This window comes from Lissotriton helveticus, chromosome 6, assembly GCF_964261635.1.
Source record: "Lissotriton helveticus chromosome 6, aLisHel1.1, whole genome shotgun sequence".
NCBI lineage: Eukaryota > Metazoa > Chordata > Amphibia > Caudata > Salamandridae > Lissotriton > Lissotriton helveticus.
In genome coordinates this window covers 1418775360-1418787133 of record NC_136067.1, presented here as the reverse complement: position 1 = coordinate 1418787133, position 11774 = coordinate 1418775360, and the positions used below count along the sequence as shown (strand labels likewise).

General features: G+C 40.8%; 1 protein-coding gene across 1 annotated transcript in view; it reads right to left on the bottom strand.

The window, feature by feature from the left end:
• Positions 1-333: 333 nt before the first annotated feature.
• The window catches only part of RAB32 (RAB32, member RAS oncogene family), a 153222-nt gene continuing 141781 nt past the window's right edge, over positions 334-11774 (bottom strand). The window contains exon 3 of the mRNA XM_078649208.1: positions 334-1415. Coding sequence (XP_078505334.1) covers positions 1269-1415 — 147 coding nt within the window. The 3' untranslated portion in view covers positions 334-1268. The remainder of the gene's footprint in view (positions 1416-11774) is intronic.

The following is an 11774-nucleotide window of genomic DNA, read 5'->3' as shown; positions in this document are numbered from 1 at the left end:
ATTGCCCTTGGACCAACAATACACCAGACGAACCGAACCTATCCTACCCTCATTAACTTCCATTAATGTATGGTAGAAATGTTGTCCAAAGCCAATCTTCGGAAAGTTTCAGAGCCACATACAAGTAACAGTTTCTTTTCATACACTGAAAATTTAACTGGTAGTGGGAATGGAGCACTAAAAACAAACATATGAGTAAGTTGTAGAAGCATGACGATTCCCAGCTGAGAGACAACATGTTGCTAATGACATTAAGAGAAAACACCAGAGTTTTTTTTATATAGAAAGTGCAGAAATGGCGGATTGGGAATGCTAAATGAAACACAATGTATGGATACTTCCCAAGATATTTTTATTAAGACATTGTTGCAAAAGAATGCTGAAGAGGAAACGGGCACATGCATTTTTATGGAGTAACTTCACCACGAATGAAGATTGCGGCTTCGCACAAGGTCAAAAACCAAAGAAACCCTGTAGTTTCACCAGCACCGCAGCAAACCCTTTTGATGGAGAACCATGGAGTCACAATGTCTGGAGGCAGGCAGTCAAGCTAGCATGAGGTAGCGCAACATTGCATGAAGTGGTCATCTGTTACATAATCTGGTGCTACTAATCATGAGATAGGTAAATTTATTACGAACAAGATGTCGGTCATTTACAGATCACAGGCCTTCATCTCGCTCTGCTCGAAGATCCAAGTGACCAATGCAAAACAGCCCTCTAGGCTTTCACTTTAAAAGGATCCCCCCCCTTTAGGCAGCGTTTGTCAAACCAGCGGCATATAAAAGGACAAATTCAAAATGGCACAAATGAACCAGAATTGTTACTCAGATCAGTCTTTGAAAAAGTAATGTAAACACGTTTCATTGAACTGGACTTGCATATCTGGATACAAAAGCGAACACAGAATAAATCTTCTCGAATATAAGATAATTTTGGTTATGGATAAACCCCCATTCTGTCCTATCACCACCATATGATGAAAAATATCCTGGTATATGTACAGCAAGTATTTGATTCCCAAAAATAGGTGGATGACTATCCTCAAGCAGTTAGTAATGTAGTGACAACAATTAAAAATGTATCCGCTATATCAAAATACATGCAAACTTCAGTAACAAAGTAAAAAAAACAAAAAACGCTCCGACTTCTGGCTTTGTGTCTTATCATGGTCAGGCATCACAGCAGCAGTATGATTGTTAAAGGCACATACTAGTCCAGCTGCAGAGCAGCGTGTTTGGGTGCATGCTTAAATAGGCATGTCAACATCAGCAGCACTGGGATTTGCTCTCCGCCGGCATCATTTTGTCTAGATTTACAACGTCTTCTTCATGCTTCTCAGCAGGGTAATTCTTGTAGTTCACAAGTATGTTCTCCACCAAGGAGCGAGCTGCTTCATCTATGTTGATGTTATCCTGAAAATAAATAAATAATAGAAATGAAAATGGATGAACTGGAAAAAACAGAAGAGTGCACCCTTATTTCTTTACAATTGTTGCTTAGTTTTGCCATATCCCAGGAGCAGTAATATGGCTCGATTGCTGCTTCAATAAAATTACACATGTGCTGCACATATATTAAAAATCATATTTAATCAATTGAAGCACATTTCCTGCCACGTGACTTCATGGGAGCAGAATCTGGTGAAATCTGAAAACCGAAGACGCTTACATTCCTTGCCCAAATAGCAACAAGCAAGCCAAACCAATTCAACAAAGTTGTGTAGACTTTAACCACCTAGAGATAAATGTATACCAATAGGTCGAAATGAGGAATTTAAGTTTGACATTTTCTAAGAAATTAGCTGCAAGGTCCTAGGTTATAAACTTAATTATGAATGGCACTATTGCCCAGTCTATCAAGTGAGTGTCTGCAGAACAAGCATGCCCTTTCTACTGGTTTAAGCACAACACAGAGTGCATTTACCACTCTGGTTTCCATCACAAATGGCTATAAAGCTACTCTCAAATGACCAGGCTATACATTTTAACAAATCGGCCCATCTTTTTCAAGTATAAAGTCTCTTACCAAACTAAATTGAATTTCTGTTTCTAAATTCAGATTCTAATCTCGACCTACTAATTACCATGAAAATTGAATCACAAATGATGAGCATCAATTCTACAAGAAGCAATTACTGCAGGATACAAAATCCTCATGAGAAGTTGTCCCTTGAAAACTAGACAGGATGTATACGCTTTTCACAAAACTATACCAACGAATTCTATCATAGATTATATTACTTCAGAATACACAAATCTGTCCATACAATAGTCTTCTACACCATAATCCCCATACTAGTTGGGACTTCACCACACAATCCTGCATTTGTTGATCTGCTACTAGACTTGGGTCTTCAAAACTGTGCTCAACCACACTGCTGGACATACTCTGGACACAGGCTTTGCAATTCTTAACATGGTCATAGTGAACAAAAGAAATATCATTACCTAGACTAATCTCGTTATAATCCGTTTCAACCTCCATCTTTCAAACGAAAATTAGTGATAGAAACACTAATACAACTGCCAAAGCATGAAAGAAACTGGACATTCCCACCCTTTATGTTCAACGTACCTGTTCCGTAGCTAACAGTACAACATTTTCACTATGTCTGACATCTTTTCCTGGCATCCTCCCAATGGAGAACACCACAACCTCCAATTAACATCTCCACAAATGAATGCATTACCTTCTGACTGAATCAAGCAATAGACCACTGATGGCTCGAATTGTAAACTAAGACTTGCATGTGGTCCAGTTAGCAGGAAAAGCACAGAGAATATTGGGAGATAATGTTATGAATCCATCAAGAACGAGGCAGGAATGCAGAGCTGATAGTAGTTTATAAATTTAAGATGAATGAGTAGATTAGGGTTAGGATCAAGGAACTCTCTATGCATTTGTCCTTCTCAAAATAAATCCATAACATTTATTATGTTATTTATTTAGGTTGTCTGAACTGATGTGTCACTTTGCAAGTCTCTACAAAGAGCTGTGAGAGAAACAGTAGAAAATACAAAAAACAGAACATGTGAGCACAAATGATAGTTGTGGCGGCCCATGCCAGTGTTTGTTACCCCTCAGCTATTCTTTGTGGGATGAGATGTGGAATGTGTAGGTGAACAATTTTGTTAAGGGGGTTGGCAGCACTGTGGTGCAGACTTGCCAAGGGAACTCTAGGTACAAAGAGCGTGTCCGCTTCAACAAAGTTGAAGAGTGCTTTAAACTCTTCAGTACTACTTTCCTTGAAGTACCTCTATGGAATTGGTTTGACTTATGTCCTACTTTGAAAAGGAGGCTGGCAGACCATGGTAGGCAGAGTGCTAGTGGATTATCAGGCAAAATCTACAATTAGACCATGAAGCATGTGATTATAGCACTACATGTGAGCACTAGCTCCACTGAGTGCCCTGCAACTTGTATGAGTCCCATAACTAGTTTTCCTTCAGGTTCAATGCTGTTCTGGCATCAATACACGGTTGACCGCATCAATTAAAGTTATTTACTAAGCTGTGCTTTGCAAATTTCATCCAGAAAGTATCAATATTAGCTTAAAGAGAGGTATTTTACAGTTGTACAAAGGAAATGCTTGTATTTATTGCACACTACTCAATCACACATTTGACATGAGTTTTTCAACAAATACTTCAGTGTGGATGAGGTCATTAGGACAAAAAGTACTACTGTGCTTTCTCCTCAAGCTTTTTTTAAAATGTAATTGTTTAAAACTAAACCAATCAGATCATTTAGCACAGTGATAGAATTCTCACGGAACCATGTCTCAGCAAAACCAATCCAATGGCAATCAGTTTTCGGTTATTATCATGTCAACGCTTTTCTTCTATCAAAAATATCTGCAGGACCAGTTGGGGGCATGGCTGATTCATGAGAAATTTAGACAAATAATTTACAAAAGGCTCTCACTTGGTCTTTTCAAATATTAGATGTATTCAGTAAACCTAGCTGCCATTACAGCAGTGATAAACCAGTAAAAATAATGCAAAACAGAAAATCAACTGTATGCTCTCAGCACTCAAATTGTCTAAGGGAACAATACACAAGACAGACAAGAAAGGCATAATCAAATAGCATGGCCAGTTCGAATAAGTAAAACAATACTACAATACTCTGCATGAGAAAACATGTGAACAGACAGCCTGTAAATGATGTGCATATGCCGGCTATGTCTAATATTAAGCTAAAACAAGCCAAAAGTGCCAAGTAAGATGTTAAAGCAAGCCTGCCAAACAAATAAAAATATTCAAATTGGATTAGAAGCTAAAACCAAAATGATTTTTAAATGAGATCTGTAAGCAACAGGGAAATGTGCAGAGATCTACAAAAAGCCCGCGAGAAAAATATGAGGGGATGCACCAAACAAACGTGCCCTAGCAACAAGTGCTCCGAATGAACTCGCAAAAGAGGTATACGGAAAATAAATTCGAAACCCCTTATACTGTTTTGAACAATACACGTTACACACAACAAAATGTGGCAAAAATGTATTTAAAACATAACATTCGGTCACTAGCGGATTTAGGAAATGAAATGGTACACAAAAATAAAAACATTTCTCCGGCGTTACGTCTGGACACTTTTATCAACAAAATACTCTCAATGTTCTGCTAGCATTCATTATTCATACCATCTTTTCACAAGAAGTAGAATAACAACTTTAATATCCATTGCTTTAATTCATTTCTTAGATCTCATTCGTCCTGCACGTATCATGCTTAAAGGAAGCTTCACATAATAAACAATGAAAACATTTACTTCTGCTAAAACATTGCAGGCTTCCCCCTTGAAAATGTAATCTTGTTAGGTCAGAAAATAAATCGCAAAAGAACAACAACGACCAGCAGATTAAAATTAATTCACAGTGTTATTTTATTTTACAGAGAGAGAAACACGAGCACATTTATTTGTTATGCACAATTTAAGGGTCTACCGTTTAGCAACATGAAAATAATGCCCAACACATTTTAATAGTGTCTAATACATGGTTAATTATTTTTTTCATTCTCTTGTATAATAAGGGCATGTTTATGGGTGGAGTGCCCTTTGATGAGGCTCATTGTTTCCCCTTTGACTTTCTCAAGTTTCAAGTTTATTTTTATTTGCATAGTTCGTTAAAACCATTGCAAAACAAGAATATTTCATTTCAAAACAATTTTTACATATAAAACTCCATACTGCTAAAACATTACAAATTTGTTAAAAAGACTGTACTATGGTTGTTCAAATGTTACAAGTCTATGGTCTAGTTTGTGGGTGCATGATGACTAGCGGTGCACATCTTGTTTGTTTGTCCAGGATATTTGGTTTAAGTCTGTATGTTCCTTAGTGTGTTAATCATTAATACATGCAAAATGAGGAGTTTGTATCTCAGGAATAAAGTTCATTGGAGCTAGACTTCGAGCTCCTCCTGTTCCTGCTTTTTTTCCGTATCACTGGGTTGGTTATCTGCCAATACTTTGGTTTCCGACATTTTCTTTTCGCATGTCATCAAGAATTTTACCAAGGAACAGTTTAGATGAGGGTCACTCGGAGCAAAACAAGCCAGGACAGCCTGCCTCCTGGTTCGAATTCCTCGCTGGTTGAATTTAACTTTCAACAGTTGTTTCAAGTTCTAGTCAGAGTGGTTTGCAGAAGCATAGTAGGTGTAGTAGGTCTTCCGGTGCTGACCCGCATAAGGCACCTAGGGTCCGCCTTCTCCTTTAGCCAGGGTGGCAAATGTGGAGTACAGGGTAGCAGGCCAAGTCTAAACTTCATAAAACTAATTTTTGTATGCTTAGCATAACCCAAATTGAAGTACTTCTGAGCTACTGGCTCACAGTAGGTATTCAAAGGCATCCATCCGTGAGACCTTTCTGCAAGTGAGGCTTTATTCTCCAGTCACGACAGGTGTTTGACTGTTTTCCAGACTAGTTGCTTAAGCACGCCGGTACTAGTGGGTGTTTCCCACAGTTGGTTCAATTCTAATTTGTGCAAGCCGTTTTTGAGATATCTCGCTGCGGGTGAGGTGGTGTAACGGTCTATCTCTTTCCATAACTGTGCATTTAATGACCCTGGAGCAGCTTTCCATATTTTGTCCCACGCTATGATGTATGCCCCATGGCTCACAATAGATTGCTTCTGTATGCCAAACTCAAGCCTGATTTGTGGTGGTGAAGTATGTTTAGTCAGCCCAAATATAAACCTGTACGTAGTTGTTACTGTGGAGTCAAGTAGTTTGGCATCTCTTCCTTTCTGGGCCTCACTACCATAAGTAATTGTTGGCAGTAGCTTTGCACGGATCACCTGCGCTATGGGCAGAATCGATGGACCGATTAGTTTAGAAATCAGAGTTTTTAGGGAGATTGCCAGGGCAATGCCTTTATGCCTGATACGGTTTCTCTGCGCCAGGAACTGACCGCCTTTGTCTATCTTTATGCCCAAGTATTTGTATTCCATGATGTTCTCTATTCGGGTCTTCCCCCAGAACCATGCTGTAGGTTTTTCCTTTTTTTTACTGACTGTGATGGTTTTTGTTTTGTCGACATTTATCGTTATACCGTTTTATTTTGAATAGTCCTGTGTAGCGTTTATAAGATGTTGAAGGCCTACTCTTGTTTGGCTAATCAGGACTATGTCGTCCGCGTATAGGAGACATGGCAATAAAATGTCTCCCAGTTTTGGAGCATGTGAGTTGCAGGCGTTTAATATCGGTACAAGGTCAGCTATGAACAGGTTAAAAAGTGTAGGAGCTAAAAGTCAACCTTGTTTAAGCCCTTTGTCCGTTGGTATGCGACTCGACAGATATGATCCGTCACCCAGCTTAGTCTGGCCCAGGTGTTTGTATGCAGGTTTAGAAGGGATTGGGGGAGCCCCCAGCTGTGCAGTTTGGACCACAGTCGGTTTCAATTGACGTGGTTAAAGGCTGCTTTATAATCGATGAAGCACAAATGCAGGGAGCTCCTTGTCATTTCAGCTTTTCGTAAATCCAGTCTGGTTTTTTGGGTTAGCAAATTTTTCTTCTGCCCATGCCTGGAGCTCTTCCAATAGCATACCAGCAAAAAATGTTGCCTCATTGTCCATTAGTGCCACTAGTTGATAGGGGATAGGTCAAAGCCACAGAACTGACTTGTGAATTGGTGCAATGATCGATCCTCTCCAGGACTCTGGCAGGATGTTTGTCAACCTTATTTCCCTGAACAGTGGTTTTAGTGCTTCAGCCCAGAACGTTGCCTCTTGCTTGTAGAGCACTGGTGGTATTCCATTTGGGCAGGGTGCCCCTTCCCTCCTGCCTTTACCTATTTGCCTTTTAATGATCTTGATTCGATTTGTTGGCGAGTCGTCAATTAGGATGTCATCATTGGCTTCGCGTAGTGCGATCTGGTTGCTTCTTGCATACGCCGTGCTGATGTTGAGACCGTCAGATGCACCCGAGGAATTTTCCCCCTTTGTGCTAAACTCAGTGTATTGATGGAAGTGAGACCAAAGATATTTCGTCCAAACTACCTCCGAAATGTTTGAGGAAATTCCATCGTGGTTAGGATGAACAAATTGACTTATGGCTCTCCAAAAACTTGCGCTGTTATTTTGTTTGATATCAGCTTGTAGTTTTGCCCATAGATCATTCTCTGTGTCCCTGTTAGCATTCTTTTTTTGTTTTTTCAGCAGAGCCTTTTTCTTTTGCAATAAGTTTAAATGTGTTATATCTTCAGGATTGCACCATAACAGTCTCAGTGAGCGATAGATCTGCCAGTTAATGCTCTTAAATTTAGATGTTCCAATTCCTCCAGGGCCGACTGTCCCGCCTTAGATTGCTTGCATGAACGTGGCTTCCCTTGTGTTGGGATATTCCAAATTGTGTTTTGTAAGGATATTTTATCGTCCACGGAGGATCCCATTAGGTTTAAGTTTAGGTCACCTGTAACAATAAGATCCCTTTGACTTTCTCAACGTTGAGTAAATCAAAGAATAAAGTATAAATGACATAGGTTGGTTGTAGGTTCTTTAGCTTTAGAATGTCCCATAGGCACCAGTCTGGATTCAGAGTTTTTTCTTTAGCAGTACCCCTGCACGCCAGTAGGTGGTGTTGGTCGACTCTGCGTCTGTTGTCGGCGTCGTGGTATCCGGCATGACGTCACGGTGCCTACTCAGATGCCGCCCTGAGGTCAGTTCTGACACAACTTTTCACGCCAGAAGTGCAGAGCCATGCAGGACACGGACCTCTGGTGCACTACAACTATGGAGTCTCTATCTACAGAAATCAGTTCACAGAGCGAGGAGGATGAGTGAGGCGGTAAGGAATCTACCACTAACCTGTGTCTCTTACAAATACATTGTTACTGAAGGTAAGTAACTTGTTCATCTGAAAGAGACAGTTAGTTGTAGATTCCTTTCCTTTAGAATAGATACCCCAGCAATACCATCCCCGGAGGAGTTTCTGCAGACCAAGTTCAGACAAGAAAGTCCTGGTGGACCGAACGGGCAAAAAAGCTGTCCAGGCAGTAATGTCTGGTACATATGTGTGCAGAGATGCCCATATTGCCGCTTGGCAGATATCAAGTATTGGGACTCCGCGTGCCAATGCAATGGTTGCTGCTGTAGCCCTAGTGGAATCAGCAAGCAACCCCACTGGAGGACCCTTCTTATCTAAAGCATTGCATATCTTTATACAAAGGACAGCCCATCGATAGATGGTACGTTTTGAGCAGTCCGGCCTTTTTTTGGCATCTACATATCCAATAAAGAGTTGATCATCCATCCGGAAATCTTTGGTGCGATCAAGGTAGAATGACAGCGCACGTTTAGGGTCCAGACGAGGGAGTCTCTCCTCCTCCTTGGAAGGGTGCGGTGGTTGGAAAAAGTTGGGTAAAGTGATAGATTGTCCTACTTGAAATGGTGTAACCACTTTAGGAAGATACAAAGGCCTCGTTCTAAGCACCCCTTTGTCCGGATGCATAGAGAAGAAAGGGGACTTGAAAGACAGAGCTTGAAGCTCACTCACCCTGCGAGCAGAGGTGATGGCCACAAGGAAGGCAGTTTTGAGAGTGAGGAGCCCGAGAGGACAGTTATGAAGAGGCTTGAAGGGAGCACACAAGGTAAGTGAGAACAAGATTCAAGTCCCACTGGGGTATTATGAAAGGAGATTGACGGCATTACTCATCTGTTTCCTCTAAGAACCTATTAACAATAGGAGACTCAAATAAGTATGGTGTATCTGGCAGCCGAAGAAAAGCAGAGATAGCTGCAAGATAACCTTTGAGAATGCCCAGAGCAGAGCCCTGCTGGGCCAAAAGAAAAGATATACAAAAGGACCTCTAAAAGAGGGCAGAAAGGGGATCCACAGCCTTTGCTGTGCACCATGCTACAAATTTGTTCCATCTCTTCTGCAGCCTTTAGCCTACAAAGTGGCAGCCATCTTGTAACACCCCCCAACCCACTGTTATACTTGGCCCATCTGACTATTTTACGAAAAATTCCTCTTTTAAATTCCCACTCAAATACATTTCTCCTGCATAGGCCTAGACATGTACCTATATTTCCTTCTGAAATACATATCCCTAGTATTTCCTCAGTAGGACTGCAAACAGGTCTTTCCATCCAGAACAAGGAAAACTACATCATGGCGGGAGTAACTATGAAACCTACCGGAAGAAACTCCTATTCTATATATACCTCACCAATCTATCTAGTAATGCTACCAAAACCTTTAAACACAACCCCAAAACTCTATTTCTTGACCCCGCCTTCAACGTAAAGAAAGGTATAATAAATGACCTTATATTTTTCACTAGAAAAATGGCTAAATGGTGAACTTTTTTTCTAAGCTACTAACCATCCAGGACAAGAAAAATATTCCTTATGGAACCAGGATTATAACGCCACCCTCACAAAACCTTAGAGCTACTCTGAACATAACCTCCTACAAAAACAGCACTGTTCTTATCCAAGCAGCCAATAAGGACTTAGAACAATTCGACAAATACTTTCCATACTAAAAGCTCACACCTACACTCAACCCACAGACCACTTGGATCAAACAGATTCCTCTATTTCTCTAGAGTGACAGCAACTGACACCCTTATCTAGAACCCCAGAAAGAAGCAACAGCAACTCACCTCCCTTAGAACTCAACTCACAACCCTTGTCATTTCCATACCTTGCACCTAGCCCCATCTCCAGAACCAACTCCCACCCCCTCAACCCTTCTCTGACCTCTTGTGAAGTTCTCAGCAATAAGGCAGCTGAAGCGAATCGTAAAAAAGCCTCTCACCCGTGCTAACCCCACTCATCTAAGTCTACCACTATCTCAGCCGCTCAAACCTCCCATACTGCGAGCACAGTTCTCGAATCTCCCAGCAATCCTAAGCCTAGCCCTTCTTGCGTGCAGCTCTTTCCTTCTCCCTCACACCAATTTGAACTAGATACACTCAGTACCCAATGGACATTACATACCGGAACCTAAAAAACATTATCTAAGAAATGAAAAATATCTTACAACTCTCAGACAATCATCTCTCAAAAACCGAGCACATTAAAAAATCATTAGCCTCAGCTAACATAAAGCTAAATACTATCTTACTGCCTCTGTCAAACCGACAATTCCGTACATGCAAACACCTTAACTACTTAACTGACTCTGAAATCCAAACCTTACTACTATCCTACAAATCAACACCATGTCCCCTCACCAATAAGGATGAATTCTCTATTCACCCAGTCCCCATCAATCCAAATAGAACCTCACAACCAACAAAGAATAACCCTAACCACTGAAAATCATGACCTTACTTTGGGAAATGCGTCGAATCAGTTCTCCTGCCTCCTACTCAACTGCTGCTTAGCAATGAAACACGCCTCTGATATCGCCAACCTCATCCTGAACCGGAAAGTGGACATAACCATCTTAACGGAAACATGGCTCACGGACTCCTCTTCCCCATGCCTAGACCTTCTTGCACCCACTCACTACAACATTATAAGACTAGACAGACCACATAAAATGGGCGGAGGCATCGCTTGCATACATCGATCCAACATCCCTATCGCGAAGTTTCACTCCGAACCCCTTGATTCTTGTGAATACCTCGGACTCTCCATAAAATCTTCAGATAACCATCCTTACAAACTACAAATCCTTTACCATCCGCCAGGTAAAAACGCCTTGTTCATAGACCAACTAATGAAAATCATTACAACAAACTCAACCCTTCGCTCTAGTAACATATTCCTAGGGGACTTCAATCTCCAATGGGAAGACCCCTTAGATAAGCAGGTCAATGCTGTCAAAATCTTCCTAGCAGACCATTCCCTGATCAAAGCCGGTTCACTAACAACTCATTCCAAAGGTGCTACACTTGAGTGGATCATCTCCAAAGAAAAAATGGTTGAATCTATCTTGATCATCCCATGCGATTTGTCAGACCATCATATTATTACTTTTCAAATACCCACCACTAAAAGGAAAACTTCCGTGCTGCAAATCAAGCTCAGACATTGGATTAGAGACTCAAAAAACCTCAACTGGAACAATCTAGCTTCCTACTGTGAGAAAGTAATAATAACTCCTAATAACTTGTCAGATGTCAATGAACTCACTGATCATTACAACTCCACAATGACCAAACTATTTGACCACGTTGCCCCACCAAAACTCAAAAGAATACCATTTAAAGACAAAAACCTGTGGTTCAACGGTGCCCTGAATGAAGAAAGACAAGACGTAAACTGAGACTAACTGAATGGAAATGGAGACAACATCCCTCTACCATCAACTCAAA